At 36.0% G+C, this 21,617-nt stretch overlaps 1 protein-coding gene across 1 annotated transcript in view; it reads left to right on the top strand.

Moving 5' to 3' along the window:
- The window catches only part of LOC123538796 (ADAM 17-like protease), a 65,741-nt gene that overhangs the window by 13,977 nt on the left and 30,147 nt on the right, over positions 1 to 21,617 (top strand). Inside the window, exons 3-15 of the mRNA XM_053529512.1 lie at positions 2,499 to 2,629; positions 4,911 to 5,002; positions 5,318 to 5,415; positions 6,608 to 6,681; positions 7,625 to 7,758; positions 7,998 to 8,093; positions 8,560 to 8,661; positions 9,173 to 9,311; positions 9,999 to 10,112; positions 11,107 to 11,231; positions 12,803 to 12,872; positions 13,354 to 13,492; positions 19,668 to 19,772. Of these exons, the coding sequence (XP_053385487.1) occupies positions 2,499 to 2,629; positions 4,911 to 5,002; positions 5,318 to 5,415; positions 6,608 to 6,681; positions 7,625 to 7,758; positions 7,998 to 8,093; positions 8,560 to 8,661; positions 9,173 to 9,311; positions 9,999 to 10,112; positions 11,107 to 11,231; positions 12,803 to 12,872; positions 13,354 to 13,492; positions 19,668 to 19,772 (1,419 nt within the window). The remainder of the gene's footprint in view (positions 1 to 2,498; positions 2,630 to 4,910; positions 5,003 to 5,317; positions 5,416 to 6,607; positions 6,682 to 7,624; positions 7,759 to 7,997; positions 8,094 to 8,559; positions 8,662 to 9,172; positions 9,312 to 9,998; positions 10,113 to 11,106; positions 11,232 to 12,802; positions 12,873 to 13,353; positions 13,493 to 19,667; positions 19,773 to 21,617) is intronic.

Below are 21,617 nucleotides of genomic sequence, written 5' to 3' on the forward strand. Positions count from 1 at the left end.
ATACCCCTTACTTGAATGACTTGATACTAATGCAGATGTAACATGTGACCATTCCTCATCTTCAGACATCACCTGACCTCAGTTTGACCTTGATCTCATTTTGGACTTAGGTTGCTTTATATGGGCCATTCTTGGTTACCAAAATGGGCCCGTTTTGTCTAGCATCAATACCCTTACAAGAATGAATTGATACTAATACAGATGTAAACTGTGACCATTCCTCATCTTCAAACATCACCTGACCTCAGTTTGACTTTGACCTTGACCTCGTTTTGGACTTAGGTGCAAAATCTACCGACAAGGATCCCACTGGGGGCATCAAGCGTTTATTGAACGCAGCTCCTTGTTTTTTGTTTTTTTCCGGTGGGGGGATTATACTTTTACCAGTAGATATATGATCTTTTCTTACAGAATATTTCTTCTGTCTATGTTGTATAAAAGGATGAAATTAAATAATACAATTTAAACTTTCTTACTTATTATTTTGCTTACTTGAAATATATGCGGTACTTGTCATATCGCAACTTAAAAAAAATTTGACCAACATTGTCCAATAAAAACTTTCGGGGCGCAGCATTTTAAGTGGGTAGGTAGGGAGACAGCAAACAAACATATTTTTAATTTTGGCCTAATGATCAATATGTAACACAACTATTCGAGTTTTCCATGCATTGCATATCTCAGAAAGATTGAATTTCACACAAGACTTTCAAGTCATAAAGTTATTAAATGTGTTTGCATAGAGTTCATTTAGAACCATTTTGGCTCAATTCTGAAATGAAAGAGGTAAATTCATACTCTTTTTCATGAAACCTTTAGAAATAACACGGTTAAATACAGGGTTTTTTTTCGGCAGTTTTCATAGCCGTTATTGGGCTATATTCCCAATCCCAAAAAGTATGTATTTTTCCCAAAATAAGTGCAAAATTCCCATCTACATTCTGAAAAAAAATTTCTTTCAAAATTGCACAAACATTGACCAAATTATGGACAATTTTGTAATGGCAGTATGTTAAAGAGGTTGTAAATGTGAAACAGTGTATGAAAAAAGTACTTAAAATATCCTTACTATTTTTGGGATAATATTTCCATTTTGGGAAAACATTTATGCGTCAAAATTCCCAATGTTGGGGGTATAGGCTATGTTCCCAAATCAGAAAGAAAAAACCCTGAAATATGTCTTGTGAAATTAATGTAAATGAAATAAAATCAGGAAAGTAGATCCCTCGGAAGCACCGAGAACAAGGCAAACAGTGAAAATTGCACACTCTGTTTGATTTAGAGTGTTCATGAGCAGTAATAGAAAATGCAACACTGCTCACGCCCTCTAGCACCGGCTTAAGCAGTATTCAATCTTCAAATCTAAATGAGTTGAAATCAATGATCCCAAAGGACCAGAAAATATAACAATACTGAGATGAAGTCGGGGCGACTTTTTACGGCCGCCACACAGCACTTAACACCCGCTTAAAACCTTTTTTGACCTTTGTTAGTGTATAGTTTATACTAATTGTTTTAGCTCAATTGTGATGAAAGCTTTTAGCTTATTGGAACCACTCTTAAGTCTGCTTCCTGGAAAAACCTGGTACTGGTGTCATATGAGACCTTTGTCAGTAGTCATCAAGTCCACTGAAATAACCAAGTTAGATAATTCTTGGTTTAATTTTGTGGGAAGTAATGGCTGTTTTCATCTGAAAAAAATGTTGGTCCAGTTTCATGTGCAATTTTCAAGTTGTTTTTTCCTACACCTACCAATATTGGACTGAAACTTCACACAGTGCTTCCTGGTCACCAAACCTACTGAAGTAACCATGTTACATAACTCTTGGTTTAATAAGTGGGAATTAAGGGCTTTTTTCACCTTAGAAAATTTGGTTCAAGTTTCATGTGCAGTTATCAAGCTGCTGAAGTCTGAAACTTCACACAAATGTTCCTAGTTATCATAATCTACTAAACTAATAATTCCAGAGAAGTCTTGGTTGTATATGGTAGCAATTATTGACCTTGTCAACTTGAAAACTATGTTGTGAATCACTGTCAAGCTACAGCTACATAATTTTGGATTTCAGCTTCACGCAAAGCATCCTTTAAAGTTAGATAACTCTTGGTTAAAATTATTTTAGATTACTAGCTTTTTTCAACTTAGAAATTTTGTTAAAGTATTTTATGAAAGTTATAATCATTACCAAGGTAAGTTTTTTACAACAACAGCAAAACAACAATTGCTTGAAGTCACAAAGGGTTAAGAAAGAAAGCTTGAGTTATTCTAGGATTAAAATATCCCAGCCTAGACAGAAAACTATCAGTGTTCGCATGAATTGCTGGAGTCAGGTCTTATAATAGAGCTGTCATTTGAATGCCATAACTCTGTTTCAGTGCAAAAACGGACTGTGATAAAAAATATATATATATAATATTTTTGGCACAGTTTAAAGTGCTGACTTATGGAAAGTTCTTGTTAATTGACACAATACTGCAATGTTCTTTTTTTTTTGCAGAGAGTTTCACCTGTACCTGAAACCATCCAATATACTGTCTTATGGTTTTAAAGCATCCATTGTCGGAGGGAACGGTATATCACATCCCTTCCATATAAACAGAGGCTCACTCTTAACTGGTAATCTAGCAGGTAAGTTCTTTGTTTTGTTATCATTTAAAAATGATACAGGTTGGGTTGCTGAAAAAGGTCTCAACTTTTTAAGGTAACAGCTGGTTGTGAGGTCAAAACCTCATTGAATTGTGCCGATAATTTCAGTTCAAGTTTTGGTGTCTGTTTCACATTTCATGTGGCTCTTTTTAGAGTTTATGTTTCAAGAGTAAATTTTTAGCAGTCCTTTATGCTTTTGTAGCTACAAACTGTTAGATATTTGTGAGAGACCGTTCTAGACTTTATCATTAACATATCCATAGAAAGTTGCAGGGATTGGTGTTGTATATCCCTTAGTGGGGCCTCACTGGCTTCCATGGTTATTAGTCCCCTACTGGTTGAAAACCAGTTTTGGGGACTATAGGAATGCTCTTTTCCGTCATTCCGTCATTCCGTCCGTCCGCAATTTCGTGTCCCGGGCCATAACTCTGTCATCCCTGAAGGGTTTTAATATTACTTGGCCAATGTTCCCCATGTGAGACGACGTGTCATGCGCAAAACCCAGACCTAGCTCAAAGGTCAAGGTCACAATAGGAGGTCAAGGTTTAACAGGGCTTTTTCCTGTCCGGTCCACAACTCTCCCATCCTTGAAGGGATTTTAGTATTACTTGGCACAAATGTTCCCCATGATGAGATGATGTGTCGTGTGCAAAATCCGGACCCCCAGCTCAAAGGTCAAGGTCACATTGGAGGTCAAGGTCAACAGGGCTTTTTTCCTGTCCGGTCCATAACTTCCCATCCATGAAGAGATTTTAATATTACTTGGCACAAATGTTCCCATGAGGAGACGACGTGTCATGCGCAAAAACTGGACCCCTTTGCTTAAAGGTCAAGGTCACAATTGGAGGTCAAAGGTCAACAAGGCTTTTTTTCCCGTCGGTCCATAACTCTCCCATCTATGAAGGGATTTTTAATATTACTTGGCACAAATGTACCTCATAATAGGGATGTGTCATGCACAACTTTCAGACCCCTAGCTCAAGGTTTAAGGTCACACTTAGCAGTCAAATGTTAACATAGATGACAGGGTCTGTTTCGTGTCCGGTCCAAACTCTGACATTATTAAGGGATTTTAATATTACTTAGCACAAGTGTTTCCCATGATGAGACGACGTGTCATGCGCAAATCCCAGACCCCCAGCTCAAAGGTCAAGGTCACAATTGGGGGTCAAAGGTCAACAGAGTTTTTTTTTTCCCGTCCCGTCCATAATCTTGCCATCCCTGAAGGGATTTTAATATTTCTTGGCACAAATGTTTCCATGATGAGACGACGTGTCATGCGCAACACCCAGTACCCCAGCTTAAAGGTCAAGGTCACACTTTTAGATCAAAGGTCAGAGGATTTTTTTTCCCGTCCCGGGCTATTACTTTGTTCATGCAAAGAGGATTTAGATATCAGTTGGCCCAAATATTCCCTGGATGAGACAACATGTCATGCGCAAGAACCAGGTCCTAGGTCTAAGGTCAAGGTCATATTTAGAGGTCAAAGGTCAAATTCAAGAATGACTTTGTACGGAACATTTTTCTTCATGCATGGAGGGATTTTGATGTAACTTGGACCAAATGTTCACCACCTGAGGCACCCTTGTATTTAGAATTACGTCCCCTTTTTTTTTACTATAAAAAGATTTTATTGTAACTTTTTATTACTGGCGGTAGAGAAAATCGAGACCACTTTTTTGTGGTACAGCATGCTGTTACATCCAATTTTTTGGTGTATTTTGACCTATCTCTACCTGGGTTTTTATATATGCACATTTTAATCCAAGTGTGTTGTTATAATGTTATAACATATTGTATATGTAGTACAATATTGTTTATACATCATTGACAGATATCAGTTCATTATGTTATACTGCAGTAGAAAAAATTAGGTGCCTTCCAGTAGGGGACTTTGTATTGCATGGCAATACTTCATTCACTTGTTTTTACTGGTTATTCACCCCTCATTGCTGTGTGATTGGAGTTGCACAAAGGGGTCGGGCTAGAACTCTAAGGAGGCTGTCTGGCTGGTTCGTTTGCAGGACTTTTGTTTCACTGTTTCCAACCAAAAGTCTTACAAAATTATTCAGTGTTAGTGTGGCTTAAAAACAACTATACACCAAACGTTGAGACAGAGAACACCTAGATATTAGATCAATGCATTTTTAAATGCACAGGTCTTACATACATGTATGATTACTTTCTTTGTTGAAAGTCCATGAAAACAGAACCTTGTTAGATAAACATGTTTAGAATCAGAAGTTCTGTTTGTTTTGTACAGGTGATACCAGTGCTGTTGCTAATGTGAATTACGAAGAAAATGGAGCCCTTCTTGCCAATATTGTTACGAAAGAGGATACATATATCATTGAGGTATGTCTGTCATTTCTCTCATAAAATTAACAACAACCTCTTGAAATAATGCTTTTCTATTCTCTGAAAAACTTTAATTTTAAAGAGTAAAAAGAACTTTTTCTTAGTAAAAGTAATTGTGTATGATACAGTTACAGTTAGATATAGAGGTCAGTCTGTAGTTTTACTGTCCTGTCTAAAATATAGTGTGTTAAAGCAGGTAGTAACGACTTTTATAAGAGTAGAAGATATTATCTTAAACAATCGCTATTTTGTGTCAGTTCGCCTAAAAACCCAACTCATTCATTTAAACAATTGTTTGTTTTTCTTTGGCAGCCATCTTGGAGATTATTACCAGAATCTGATAACCACACAATGGTGTCGTATAAAAAATCTGACATGAAGTTTGAGTATTCTGATGATGGACAACACATGTAAGTTATGTATTTTATACACAGTGGTGGCATATAAAAAAAAAATCTGACACAGTGTTGAGTATTCTGATGACGGACAACTCCTGTAAGTTATGTATTCTTCAAGTTAGTGATGTCGTATAAGATATCTGACATGAAGTTTGATTATTCTGATAACAGACAATTCATGTTAGTAATGTCAGATATACACAGTGATGTCAAATAAAAATCTGACATAAAGTTTGAATATGCTGATTATAGACAATATATGTAAGTTAGGTCATATGTTCACAGAGGTATCGTATAGAAAATCTGCTGTGAAGTTTGGATATTCTGATAAGGAACAACTCATATAAGTTATGTCTTATGTGGTCTGACAAAGTTTAATATTCTGATAACAGACACACATTCACATTGCTCTATCATGTATAATTGGCAGTACCTAAAGAGAAAATCTGTCATGAAGGTTACATGTAGATATTAACAAATAATTGCAAATCCAGTCAGGAAGTCTAATTCAGTCATTCAATAAGTGGAGGAGACAAAATGTAAAAAAAATTGCAGCCTACCAAAAACATTTCAACATAATCATTTGCGTTTTAGCTGAAAAAGCAAAGTTGATGACTGAATTGCAATTATTTAAGAAATAATATATCTCACTAGTGATTTGTCGCTGAATAAATCAATGTTTGGAGTTCAGATGCGAAGGAATTATATCACGAGGGCACAGCCCGAGTGATATAATAACACGCATCTGAACGATAAACAATGATTTATTCAAGAGCAAATCACTAAATGAGATATATTATTTCGATTCTAACACATTACCTAGGACTTTAAAGTACATCCTTGACGACGTTAATTGAATATTTGCCCGTTTTCAATCGGTTTCTTTTCCAGCACACCGCTATGCGGTTTGACGCTATGACGTAATAATTGTGACGTCAGAACAGTGAATTGTTGTATAATAATTCACTGTTTCCAGCCTTCTTTGTTTAATAGGAAAATGAATCGGATCGTGTTAGAATAAATTTTTTGTATCACAGGCTTCTTGCATCATTCTGAGACAATTTGGTTTTCTTAAACCAAAAAGTGAAAAGTTAAGTCCTGAAAGTTTATGTTTTTATAGGTCTTTCATCATGAACAGAAACCAGCAATATTTACTGGTAAATAAATGTAGAAATATATTTATATTGAGGTTTATGTTTTACAGACACCCTGTATGTGGCATAAAGGAGGGAGAGAAAGATGATGAATTACATGGCAGGATAGAAGTTCCAGGCAGTGGTAAATGTTTGGAAATAAATGTTTTGTTATGATTAATGTGAAACTCCTAGTCTTCTTGTAAACTTTTGCTTTAAGTAGTAAATTTTTTGAAACACTAGAATTTACAATGTATGACTAAATACAAAAAGTTAGAGCTTTTAGCTCATCTGAGCACAAAGTGCTCAATGTGGGGTATTATAATCATGCTGTGTCCATTGTCCGTGTGTGCGTCAAGTCGTCCGTCGTCAACAACTATGTTTAAATGACATCTCCAAAACCACTGAATGGATTTAAGATGAAACTTGGCCTGGATGTTTCTTGTGTGGTCCTTTACCGAAGTTGTTCAAACGGTTCGCTTGGTGAGATACCTTACCATTCAGAATTATGACTTTAGCTGTTTGTGAGTTTTTTCTAGCTGCTGTTTGGACCTCTTTGTAGCTGGGATTTTTATAAAACTTTTCAATGATTTTGTAGCAGACACTATGGTGATAATATACAGAGTTAATAGAATGACGTTGATTAACAAACTAAAAAAAAAATTAAAGCGGCATGTTTCCAGGGTTTTTTTTTTTCAAATTGATGAAAATTTAGACTGTGCATTCAATAGTTATAGTATTTTAGTTTAATGTATGTGTATAGTTATGTAAAGTGTAAACATGAAATGAGTTCTATGGATCAGTTTATAAAGGTTTGTGTAATATCTGTAAAATATATAGAAAAGCTCTGTTAAGCATTAGTGACTAATTTAGTCACATGCCAACAGTTGATAGAATTTAGACTTTCTTTGTATCATACTTATATATATCAGCTTGAATGATGTTGTTTTATGATTTCTGGTGCTTGATATATATTGCATTTCTATTTTTAGAATTGCCATATAGGGAAATATAAATAGTCGAGGCAGTTGACATTAGACAGCTGTTGTTAAATCATTGAATGACATGATTCTATTTTGTACTTTAAGAATCTCAGAGATACAGACGCCAGGCCTCACCCTACCTTGCAGAGAGAACAACTTGCCAGTTAATGGTTGTTGCTGATTACAAGTTCTTCAAACATATGGGAGGATCTTCCGCAGCAGCAACAGCGTTATATTTAGTTAGTAAAACTAATATCTAAACCTTTTTTAGAGTGATTCAGATACAAAACATTTGATGTATTTCTACTGTGTGTTGACTATTACATTTGATATTTTGATGAAAGAAAAATGAAGAAAAAATACTATACTTTATTGTTTAATTGATCAAATTTAAAATCTAATTATGCATATTCAAAAGATATACATTTTGTCATTGAATACCACATTTACTTGAATCATCTTTTCTAATATATTTCAGATAAATGTAATACAGTTTGTGAACACAATTTATCGTCAAACACAATTTGATGTTGCCTCGGGCAGTATGATTGGTGTTGGTTTTGAAATCGGAGAGGTACAACTTTTTGTTAGCAATTGTAGCATTTATAATGAGCAGAACCTTGAAGACTTGGATGTTTATATGTTGCCTGAAAGATATTTTCTGGAAGTTTTTTCTAAAATGGATATTTCTTCTGATTGGACATGTCTTTCTTTCACTGTGTGATAGCCTGCAACCATACACTTGAAGTTAAATGTGGTTTGTGTATGTCACCATAATGGAGAGAACAGTTTCATATTGCCTGGACTTCTATGTCCAGTTACTTTCCTAGAGTTATGACTCTGTTGTGGACTTGATTATTTTTCTGTAAATATTTTCAGGGAGAAAGTGTCATACAAAACTGGGATCTTTCTAGTTTTTCAGAATTGGATCTTTTATATTTTTTCTTTTTTTATAAAATCTTCCTTTGAGTCAAAAGTAGACAAGTTCAATTTTTTTCTGACAGTTTCTCACATATTTATGATATGTATTGATTTTGTAGATGAGAATTCACAACGAATCATACCCTGCAACAACAACATTACAAGGGAAAAATCATTATAATATTGAAAAAGGAAAATGGGATACAAAAAACTTATTAGAGGTAATTAACTAGATTATGTTTCACCATTTTGGTATAATGATATGTTGATAGCTTAAAGTGATAGGTATTTTGAATATGATTATGCCCATGTCTTACAATCTGATTTGACTACCTTGATAGCCTTGTGGTAGTGTGCTGGCCTTGAGTGCAATAGGTCATGGGTTTACACTCTGGCCTCATCATACAAAGTGTACTAGCAGAACTCAGCATTAAGAGGATGGTACTAGGACTGAACAGCCTAGTGTCGGTATACTGGTTGGGGTCACGTGTCACGTGTTATATAATCCATTGAAGGCATACTGTAAAGATGGGCTCACTGCTCATTGTGTTCACTGCTAAAAGTAGACACTGTCATTTATATGACCGCAAAATTGTAGAGAAAAGCTAACCTGATCACACACACAAACATACTATTTGATTCAAATTATTATATAATTAATATAATTTAGACAGCTAGAAGACACACACTACATAGATGTGATATTGAAATCTAGTATATTATCTATCCCAGGCATTTAGTTTTGACCAGTACTTCAGGAAATACTGTTTAGCACATTTGTTTACATATCGACAATTTGATGATGGTGTGCTTGGGTTGGCCTATATTGCCTCAGAAAGAAGGGCTGCAGTTGGTGGACTCTGTTCAAAATGTAAGTAGAACTTTTTTATTGCAGTCTTCAAAGCATATGCCTCCATAAAAATGTCAGTTTTTTAGAAATTTATTTTCTTTCAGAAGTTAGTTCTGCTTAATAAAAAAAGAAAGTACCATGATTCTGTATATTATACTTTTTAAAAATGCTTGTGTAATCTTTAAAATATGAAGAAAAAAAATATCAAAAAATGTGAGTCATGCTATAGAAATGTGATGTAAAAATAAGTTTATTTAAAGTCTATGTATAAATGGGCGAAATTTTTCCCAATAACGTTTCTTCAAACTTTGGATATTGAAGGACAATCATCTAAGAAACAAAGATATGCAATAAATGTCAAAGGTCACCAGTATTGAAAATGATTTATCTGCCCATTTCATATACAGAGACTCAAGCGTATGCCTTTAATACTTGTAATATATCAGTTTCAATAAATTTCTATATGTCTCTGTTTTGAAAATTTATATGCACTTTGTGAAGTGTGCCCCTTTAATCAATATGCATATTATGGGAAAGGTTGCTAGAAAAAGTGATCTGTTCTAGAATAAAGACTCCTAATCACAAGGTTGTTTATGGTAGTTTGAAACTGTTCAACATACTGTAAATTCAGAAATATTCATGAGTAACTGTAATTTTTCATTAGAAGCATGTCAAAAAATATATTTTTTTTAGTTCTCTTCATTTCAGTATACCCTAAATATGCAGGTGTGACCATGACGTTAAACACTGGATGGAGTTCCTCTCAGAACTCAGCTGGACACAGATTGCTGGCTCTACAGGCACAACTTGTTACAGCTCATGGTAGCTATTTTCTTGTATAGCTTAACTTGTTACAATCAGATTTGTCCACCAGTTAGCATTGGGAAAGGACAGATCAGCGAATTGCCAGGTCATGAGTTCTATCTCCCCAAAAAGGTGAATGTTCTCCATGATGATTTGATAGGACATTTTGTTTCTGAAGTTATTCATCCTCCATCTCTCATTCATTCGGAAAAGTTGGCATTTACTTGCGGAAATCATGTTAGCAATAGTACTGAATTTAGGAACTATGGTCAGTTACATACCGGACATACTGTTAAAGAAAATTTATGTTACTCCATGTGTAATGATCACCATTATTTGGCTTTCTCAAGCATTGTCCTCATGTTTGACTGTACAATATGTACTACTGACTTGCCCGTGTAAGTGTTTCAGTTCTGTTAGTGCTTAACTGCCTATGATACAAACATTATTGTAAAATGGTGAGTTTGTTGATATACATGTATTTCTTACAACTAGTAATCCGGGCATTAGCACTACCGCTGTCAACACCATCAATGTCTCACCTTGGCTACAAGTTTGCCTGCATAGCCATATTGTCAAAAACCATTCTACGTATTTGATTGAAACTGCACACAAGGTTTTCTAGTCAATTAACCTGTTGCCAAGTTAGATAACTTTTTAATAAATTTACATTATTTATGGCTCCTTTTCTACTAAAAAAATTTGGTAAAAGTTTTGTTTCTGTCAAGCTTATTGTATCATAGTACCACCTGTATGTATGGGACTGAAATTTCATATTATGCTTCCACAGAAATAACCAAGTTGATGCATTTTGTTAAGAGTTATGACCAGTTTTTAGCTAAAATAGTTTGGTTAAAGTCTGTCAGGCAAGTAACTGTTAAGTAGAATCTCAATAACAACTATATACTTCACGCAAGACAACCTTCTCCTTAAGCGTTCTTACATAACCAAGTTAGATAACTCATGGTTGGAAAGAATTAAAAGTATGGTCCTTGTATTCTTTTCCTTTCAGAGTTTGGTCACAACATGGGCAGTGAACATGATCCAGAAACAGACGACTGTGCACCCTCAGAGTACAAGGATGGAAAATACATGATGTATCCATGGGCAGTTAGTGGATATGATAAAAATAACCAGGTAAGTACATGATGTACCCATGGGCAGTGAGTGGATATGTGATAAAAATAACCAGGTAAGTACATGATGTACCCATGGGCAGTGAGTGGATATGTGATAAAAATAACCAGGTAAATACATGATGTACCCATGGGCAGTGAGTGGATATGTGATAAAAATAACCAGGTAAATACATGATGTACCCATGGGGAGTGAGTGGATATGTGATAAAAATAAACCCGGTAAGTACATGATGTACCCATGGGCAGTGAGTGGATATGTGATAAAAATAACCAGGTAGTACATGATGTACCCATGGCAGTGAGTGGATATGTGATAAAAATAACCAGGTGTATACATGATGTACCCATGGGCAGTGAGTGGATATGTGATAAAAATAACCAGGTGTATACATGATGTACCCATGGGCAGTGAGTGGATATGTGATAAAAATAACCAGGTAAATACATGATGTACCCATGGGCAGTGAGTGGATATGTGATAAAAATAACCAGGTGTATACATGATGTACCCATGGGCAGTGAGTGGATATGTGATAAAAATAACCAGGTGTATACATGATGTACCCATGGGCAGTGAGTGGATATGTGAGGTGTATACATGATGTACCCATGGGCAGTGAGTGGATATGTGATAAAAATAACCAGGTGTATACATGATGTATTCATGGGCAGTGAATGGATATGTGATAAAAATAACCAGGTGTATACATGATGTATTCATGGGCAGTGAGTGGATATGTGATAAAAATAACAAGGTAAGTACATGATGTACCCATGGGCAGTGAGTGGATATGAAAGAAATAAGCAGGTAAATGCATGGTGAGTTCATGAGCAGTGAGTGGATATGATAAAAATGACAAGGTGTATACATGATGTACCCATGGGCAGTGAGTTGATATGATAAGAAATAAGCAGGTAAATAATGTACCCATGGTCAGTGAGTGGATATGATAAAAAAATAACCAGGTGTATACATGATGTACCCATGGTCAGTGAGTGGATATGATAAAAAATAAGCAGTTAAAAATACATAATGAGTTCATGGGCAGTTAGTGACTATGATAAAATAACCAGGTAAATACATGATGTACCTACTGGCAGTGAGTGGATATGATAAAAATAACCAGGTGTATACAAGATGTATCCATGGGCAGTGAGTGGATATGATAAAAAATGAGCAGGTAAATACATAATGAGTTCATGGGCAATGAGTGGATATGATAAGAATATATGTTTTTACTGTCGGCATCTAGTTTTGATATATAGAAATAGTAAGTTTATGACAGAAGGAATGACACAAGCACTCAGCTGTTCTGCAGGGATGGAATTATTCGTTATCCCAAACTTTTTGCCTGAATATATTTGTCAACATCTCAGACATGATTAAAAATTAAACAAATATTACTGTCAGTTAACTTTTATGTACATAAGATGTTTCTACAGGAAAAATTGAAGGCCTACAAAATTGTGTAGTGTGTAGTTGTGTTTGAATTTTGTAATAGATGCTTTGTTAAATGAGATCAAGGTGTAGTAATAAGATATTGAAAACCTGTTCTGTTTTCTTTTCAGCTGTTTTCACCTTGCAGTAAAGCTTACATCTTTAAAGTCCTGAAAGTGAAAGGGTATAACTGTTTTATAGGTAAACATAACTTATTGTTCTTTATTCTTTGTTTAACTGACAAACAGTTTGAGCTTTGTCAGAATGTAGTTGATCAAGATATGTGCATACAAGTTGAGGTGCACCATTTGTACTGGAACAGTTAACACTCAGTGTTTATTCGGGATAAATTTAGCCCCATTCCTTCCTTTAGGAAGCATGTTTTTCACCGATTTTTGACCACAAAATTTTTCATCCTATCATTTCCAAAAACTGAAATAAAAAACATGGACAATTAAGAAATGTCAAAATTGTATGTGACAACAAGGTCATCATACTGCACAATAATAACCAGTTCCACATGGCTGTTTTTGCTCATGCTGTATAAGGAGAGTATTCACATCCTCCTGATGTTCCACAAAGTCTCAAGACAAACTGAATAGACCTGTATTTCTTTAAGCAAAAAAAAATCACTTAAATTTATAATATTTTGGATTGGCTAAGAAACATTTTATCAATTCAGAGGGTCGAGGTGACGGAGCATTCTGTGGGAATGGTAGAATAGATGCGGACGAGGAATGTGATGCCGGATACCATACAAAGAACGATGATGACCTGTGCTGTAACGAGCAGTGTAAATTACGTGCTGGAATGAAATGCAGGTAACTATGCAGACTTCCTTCTTCTGAGTATGTGTGTTATCTCCCTTATGACACATTGTGTAATTATTGTCAGCCAGGCTGAATTCTGGCCTCCTTTACTGTAGTAGAGCTGTAAGAATGGTATTCTTGGATTGGAACTTATACAATTTTCAAGTTCTCTTGATTAGCTTTAAATTTATTGTTAAAATATCTTTTGGTAGGATATTTTTCACAAGTAATTTAGATGTCAGTTTTTAGCTCGAATTTTTGAAGAAAAAATAGAGCTATTGGAATTAACCATACCTTGGCTTAGGTGGCCCAATTTGGTTAAGATTTTGTATGTAAGCTGGTACCTCAGTGACCACTTGTGGGAATGGATTTAAACTTAACACACATGTTCATTGTGATAAACCGACTAACATTGCACAGGATTGATAACCCTATCGTAATTTTTTTTTAGCTCACCTGTCACATAGTGACAAGGTGAGCTTTTGTGATCACCCTTCGTCCGTCGTCAGTCCGTCCGTCCGTCCGTGCATGCGTGCATCAACAATTTTGTGTCTGCACGATAGTGGTTTCATTTATGATTTTATTTTAACCAAACTTGCACACAACTTGTATCACCATAAGATCACGGTTCCTTTCTTGAACTGGCCAGATCCCATTATGGGTTCCAGAGTTATGGCCCCTGAAAGGGCCAAAATTAGCTATTTTGACCTTGTCTGCACAATAGCAGCTTTATTTATGATTTGATTTTTACCAAACTGGCACACAACTTGTATCACCATAAGATCTTGGTTCCTTTCTTGAACTGGTCAGATTCCATGATGGGTTCTAGAGTTATGGCCCCTGAAAAGGCCAAAATTAGCTATTTTGACCTTGTCTGCACAATAGCAGCTTCATTTATGATTTGAATTTAATCAAACTTGCACAAAACTTGTGTCACCATAAGATCTCAATTCCTTTCTTGAACCGGCCAGATCCCTTAATGGGTTCCAGAGTTATGGCCCCTGAAAGGGCCAAAATTAGCTATTTTGACCTTCTCTGCACAATAGCAGCTTCATTTATGATTTGATTTTAACCAAAGTTGCACACAACTTGTATCACCACAAGATCTTGCTTCCTTTCTTCAACTGGCCAGATTCTGTCATGGGTTCCGGAGTTATGGCCCCTTAAAGGGCCAAAATTGACTATTTTGGCTTTTGCAGCCATATAGAGACTTCATTTATGGTTTTATTTGAAACAAATTTTTAAAATATCTTCAACAACAATAAGTCTTGGATTCCGTGACAAATCAGATCCAATCATAGGTTCCAGAGTTATTTTATATCTGATTACCTCCCCTGATTGTAATCAAAATTGATTTATATCAGTAAGTACTTATAGGACTTTTTTGAAATTTCATTATTGTTATTAGTTGGACTGAGACAATCAGGATAGATAACTATGAACTGATTTTATGTCAAATTACCTCCCTTTATTTCAAATTAAAATGGGTACATCTCCATAACTAATGAAGATACTGATCTGAAATTTCATTTATGTCAACAGATTTATTTGGCAGATCCTTCTTTTGTTCCCTTACAATTTTTATTTTTTTAAATACTTCCCTTTTACGTTACTATAAATACCGTAGCTTATTTTTAGTAACTTTTTTATTATTGGCCATAGGGAAAAACCGAGACCACTTTTCTGTGGTACAACATGGATGGTACCTCCAATTTTTAGGTGTATTTTGACATATCTGTACCTTGTAAGAATTTTTTTTTCTTTTTTGTTAAATTTCTTTGCTTTGTTGTTCCTGTCCTTTGGACTTTCTGAGGACCTTCTTGTCCTCAAGTGCAATGATAACAGGTGAGCGATATAGGGCCATCATGGCCCTCTTGTTTAAATTATGCCCAAAATGTGTTTGATCCTAAGTTCTTGGCCAGGTTCAATAACTATCCAAATCGGCTCAGGCACTTTGGAATTATGGCCCTTAAATTTCCAAAAATCTGCTTTTTAGCGCACCTGAGCATTATTGTGATCGCTCAATGTCAGGCGTCTGTCTGTCATGTCTGTCCACATTTAGCTAGTGTATGCGATAGAGACTGTATTTTTCAACTAATCTTCATGAAATTTTGTCAGAATGATAACCTTGATGAAATCGAGGCCAATTTCGAAATTGGGTCATCTGGAATCAAAACCTAGGTCACTAGGTCAGATCAAAGAAAAACCTTGTGTATGCAATAGAGGTTGTATTTTTCAATTGATCTTCATAGATTTTGGTCAGAAAGATTACGTTGATGAAATCTAGGCCAAGTTCGAAAATGGGTCATCTGGGGTCAAAAAGTAGGTCACTAGGTCAAATCAAAGAAAAACATTGTGTAGGCAATAGAGGCTGTATTTTTCAATTGATCTTCATGAAATTTGGTCAGAATGATAGCATTGATGAAATCTAGGTCGAATTTGAATATGGGTCATCTTGGGTTAAAAAGTTGGTCACTAGGTCAAATCAAAGAAAAACCTTGTGTATGCGATAGAGGCTGTATTTTTCAATTGATCGTCATGAAATTTGGTCAGAATGATTGCCTTGATGAAATCTAGATCAAATTCGAATATGGGTTATTTGGGGTCAAAGAGTAGGTAACAAGGTCAAATAGTTGAATTCTTCATGTGAGGAAGACATCAAGCTGGCTTGCAGATTTTTCAATTGATCTTCATGAAATTTGGTCAGAATGATAGCCTTCATGAAGTCTAGGTCAAGTTTGAAGGTGGGTCATCTGGGGTCAAAAACTAGGTCACTAGGTCAAATCAATGAAAAAACTTTTTTATGCGATAGAGGCTGTATTTTTGCTCCAATTTTAATGATAATTGGTCAGAATAATTTTTTCCATGAAATCAATAGGTCAAACATGTTTATACTTTTATGGTGTGTTATGGTTTGTTTCTCAGGTGAACGACCTAGGACCAATTTGGCCCTCTTGTTTACTCTTGTCCGCACTTGAAGTCGAACAGTTCTCATTTGATCTGCACCAAACTTGAATAAAATGTGTTCACCAATAAGTTCTCGGCAAAGTTCAATTACTAGTCAAATCGCCTGAGGTATTTCGGAATAATGGCCCTTGAATTAACGAAAATCAGCCAATTTACTCTTGTTCGCGCTTTAAGTAGAACAGTTCTCATCCTATCTTTAGCCAATTTTTTTTTTACCGTAACTACTTTGCCAAGTTCATTAACTAGCCAAATTGCCCCTGGCACTTCAGATTTATGGCCCTTGAATTGCATTTTAAGCTCACCTGAGCACAAAGTGTTCACAATAAGCTGATGTGGTCAGTCATTGTAAGGCGTCCATCTATCAGGCGTCTGTCTTTCGTCCAGCCATCCACACTTCACTTCAAACAACATATCCTCTGAAATTACATGGAAGTTGATGAAACTTTGCCTAGATGTTTCTTGGTAGTTCTTCCAGAATTAATCAAACCATTCATCTTGGTTGCATTTAGGGGCTGCCAGAGCTAAACATAGGAAAATCTTCAAAAAACATCTCCTTCTAAACTGCTGCTACGATTCTAAAGTAATTTCAAACAAATGGTCGTTTTGTGATTCTCTACCAAGATAGTTAAGTTCATTCTGATATGTCAGAAAACATGGCAGTCAGCGGGCATGGTCATTTTTGTCGAGTCCATTTGCAGGGCGCAGAGATATAGTTGTCCACATGGCTGTTTGGTGTATGTGCATTAGTGCATTGGTGTGTCTGATATTTGGCATAGATATTTGCCATAGTGAAACAGAGTGTTTCATGCATACAGATCTCTACTCAAAGGTCAAGGTCACACTTGGGGTTCATATGTCATATAACATCTTAGGCCATTACTTTTGCATGCATCAATCTACCTTTTATTATCCCCCGACAAAAGTCGGAGGGATATAGTTTTGGTGTTGTCCGTCCGTCTTTCCGTCTGTCCTTCCATCTGTCCGGAGCCATATCTAGGAAATGGTTTGGAATATTTGTATAAAACTTCATATACATGTTCACCACTATGAGTTCTTGCGGCCCGTCAAGTTTCAGTCAGATTGCCCTAGTTATACCAGAGTTATGGCCCTTAGAAGTTTTTAGTGTTAACTATATAGTGTACTATATATATGGCAATGTCTGCATAATAACTTTTGATATATTTGACCTAGAACTATGAAACTTAAACAGAATTTAGATCACCATAATGTGGTTGTGTACACACAATTTCGTTCGGATTTATATGTAAATTAAGAGTTATTGCCCTTTAATTGTATAAAAATCCACATATTTGTACATAACAAACTTACCATTTGGTAGAATTTCATTAAATTTCTTTCATTCTTTTCCATGAACATTTATTTTAAACATGTGAAGTTGCGCACCCAGACCTGGTCACCCACTTGCCTTGGTCACACACCCTCCCCCTCCCACCCCCCAAAAAAACTTTTTTTATCATTCCTTATTTTAGATTTTTTTCAAACCTTCCATGAATATTTATCAACAGGCAAGTTGTACCATTCCCCCACCTCGCTCCTCCACCCAGTCATGCCCACCACTGATCATGCATCCTCTGCCCCCCCCCCCCCCCCCCCCCCCCCCACACACACACACTCCATTTTTTTTTCTTTTAATTTTTAATTTTCCATCAATATTTATAATCAACATGTAAAATTTTGTTTCCTCACCCTTTCCCCTCAGCCCCACCCCCTAAAAAAATAAATATATACATATATCTATATATATAGATATATATGTTTCCATTCCTTTTTTTTTTTTTTTACTGTTCAAAACTTCAACATGTTAAGTTGTGACTGCACAAACCTTGCCACTCAGCCATGTTCAAAATATCTTACTTGATTGTGTTCTCTTAAAGGCGTTCTTTTAAGTTCAGATGTACATGTTAAACAGCAACACCTGGTGTCAGACCACTCAAAGACAATATTTTGTTTCAGTTAAACTATAAGCTCACATTTCAATTAACTGCATTTAATTTTGAAAGCTAAGCTTATTACAGTAAGCATATCCCATTCAAAATAAATTCTTTAGTCAGGATCAAAGTATCATACATTTATCATGTACTCTTTAATTAAATATTTGTTTTCTGTTAAATTGATTTTGACTAATGAAATTATTTGCTTCTTATTAACATCCTTAACTTTTTGCCGGATATATTTTTTTGCCATTCCTCACCACAAACCCTTTCGGCAGGGGATACCAATTCATCGAATTTGCTTGTTTACTTTGGAAGATCCCTTTTCTGTGGACTTAAAGTATTTTACAGCATTACTTCCCTTTGTTGCTACTATAGAAAGCTTATATTGTAACTTTTTATGCCCCCGGCATCTACTGATGCTGGAGGCATATAGTGATTGTCCTGTCCATCCGTTCGTTCATCCGTCCGTCTGTATGAGGTTAACCAAATGGGACCGTTCCGTCTAGCATCAATACCCCTTACTAGAATGACTTGATACTAATGCAGATGTAACCTGTGACCATGACCTTGACTTCCTTTTAAACTTAGGTTGCTTTATATGGGCCATCTCTTGGTTAACCAAATGGGACCGTTTCGTCTAGCATCAATACCCCTTACAAGAATGAGTTGATACTAATACAGATGTAAACTGTGACCATTCCTCATCTTCAAACATCACCTGACCTCAGTTTGACCTTGATCTTGACCTCGTTTTGGACTTCGGTTGCTTTTTATCGACAAGGATGCCACCGGGGGCATCAAGCGTTTATTGAACGCAGCTCCTTGCTTTTTTAGCCACATGGAAAAACATTGACCTCTTTTCTGTGGTAAAACATAGATGGTTCCTCAAATTTTTAGGTGTATTTTGACATATGTGTACCTGATACAGATTTTTTAGTGGATACAGAATATTTTTTATATACTTACATTTGTTGCAGACAAGTAAGAACTGCATGTCCAAGGTTAAGGTCACAGACAAGAGCACTTGGAAAATATAAATAACATGCCACTTCAGGGGCTGTCGTAATTTTAACTAGTTACATCTCTTGTTTATGATGGAGTTTTATTGAAAATACTGCACAAGAGTAAGGTGTAGGAAAATTTATTTCATATCGTTTTATAGGTAGTAAGACATAAGCTTTATTTCAGTCAGAAGCATATGTATTTTTTGTTACTGTAGGTTGATTGTTACAATTTTACAATACAGATTTTTGAACTATTTTCAGTCCAATGAACTATGGTTGCTGCTCACCCTTGTGTCAACCTGCAGACACGAGTGTGACCTGTCGTCCTGCTCTAGAAGGTTCCTGTCTCGATGAAATCAAGTGCGAGTATCCTTTACTATAAATCCTTGTTACATTAATTATTGTTACTAGGACCTGTTCTCTCAGAGTTGGTTTCAATTTCAGTTTTGTTTGTACAAATTAAATATAGTAAACCATCAGTCACTAAATGTCACAAGCTGATACAAGCAGATGAGCAAAATGCTAGAGTTATCCAGTGTTTAAGTAAAACATAGAAAAGACAGTGAAACACAGCCAGGAACGTCATTAAGTGCGCAAGCTAATGGTAAAAGAAGGAGGGCAGTAATGATATTTATCATGTTGTTAAACATTTTCGTGGATAACATTTTTTCTAGGTAAATTTTTTTATGCCCCACTTCAAAGAAGGAGGGGTATATTGTTTTGCAGATGTCTGTCAGTCGGTCGGTCGGTATGTAGACAAATCCGTTTCTGTATATTAACTCAAGAATGCTTGGACTTAGGATCATGAAAGTTGATAGAGTGGTTGGTCATTTTCAGCAGATTACCCCTATTGATTTTTAGATCAGTAGGTCAAAGGTCAAGGTCACACTGACCCTGAACAGATAAACGGTTTCCAGATGATAACTCAAGAACACTTGGGCCTAACATCATGAAAGTTGATAGGGTGGTTGGTCTTGACCAGCAGATGACCCCTATTGATTTTGAGATCAGTAGGTTTAACTCATTAATACCTGTAGCCATATTGCCGCTTATTTACTGGTATCAGTTTTCCGATACATTCTTGAGCCACTTATCAACTTATCTGCTTTGTATGCCTGTGGATTTTCACTGATAATCAATAAATTTCATTGGTTGACTTTGACAGCAGTCCAATCGTGAGTACTCTTACAAATGAAAAATCACGTCAAGCAGCATACAGTACTATCAGGCAGATAGCGCATTTATGCGATCCTCGGCATACACGCCTGTTATCTTTTGACGGATAAGTACAACATGCGGTACTCGATAAGAGTTAAAATGAAAGCATAAATGCGATCTGCATCCTTAATTAGTTAAGGTAAAGGTCATAGTGACCCAGAACAGTTGAACGGTTTCCAGATGATAACTCTAGAACGTTTGGGCCTAGGATCATGAAAGTTGATAGGATGGTTGGTCGTGACCAGTAGATGAGCCCTATTGTTTTTGAGGTCTGTAGGTCACAGTGACCAGAAACAATTTAACGGTTTCTGGATGATAACTCAAGAACGCTTGGGCCTAGGATCATGAAAGTTTAAAGGGAGGTTTGTCATGACCACAGAAGACCCCTATGAATTTTGAGGTCAGTAGGCCAAAGGTCAAGGACACAGGGACCTGGAACAGTAAAATGATTTCCGGACGATAATTTGAGAACGCTTTGGCCTAGGATCACAAAACTTAATTGGGAGGTTGATCATGAACATTAGATGACCCCAATTGATTTTGAGGTCAGTTGGTCAAAGGTCAAGGTCATAGTGACCTAGAATAGTTTAAATATGTCTGAACAATAAACTGAGAACATTTGTTTATACTTCTCCAATTATCATTAATGGCTTTGTCTTGGCAAGTGGAAGACCTGTTTTGATGTAGAGTTAGATACCATAATGGCCGAGGTAACTTGGGCATTATGATTTGATAAAAGACAATATGTTGTTGTAAATCATTGGTCCTCCAACTCTGATTCATGTACTAGGTAAGTCGGCAGTAACTTGCGGAGAACAGGTATTACAGATTTTATTAACTATCACAACAGCAATCTTTAAGTTCCATGTAGTGGATTTTTGTACAGGTTTTATTTTTTATAACCCCACAAAACGACTTCGTTTTGTGAGGGAATGTAGGAGTGAGCTTGTCACTCGGTCTGTCTGTCTGTCTGTTGGTCGGTCGGTTCGTTGG

This window comes from Mercenaria mercenaria, chromosome 18, assembly GCF_021730395.1.
Source record: "Mercenaria mercenaria strain notata chromosome 18, MADL_Memer_1, whole genome shotgun sequence".
Taxonomy (NCBI): domain Eukaryota; kingdom Metazoa; phylum Mollusca; class Bivalvia; order Venerida; family Veneridae; genus Mercenaria; species Mercenaria mercenaria.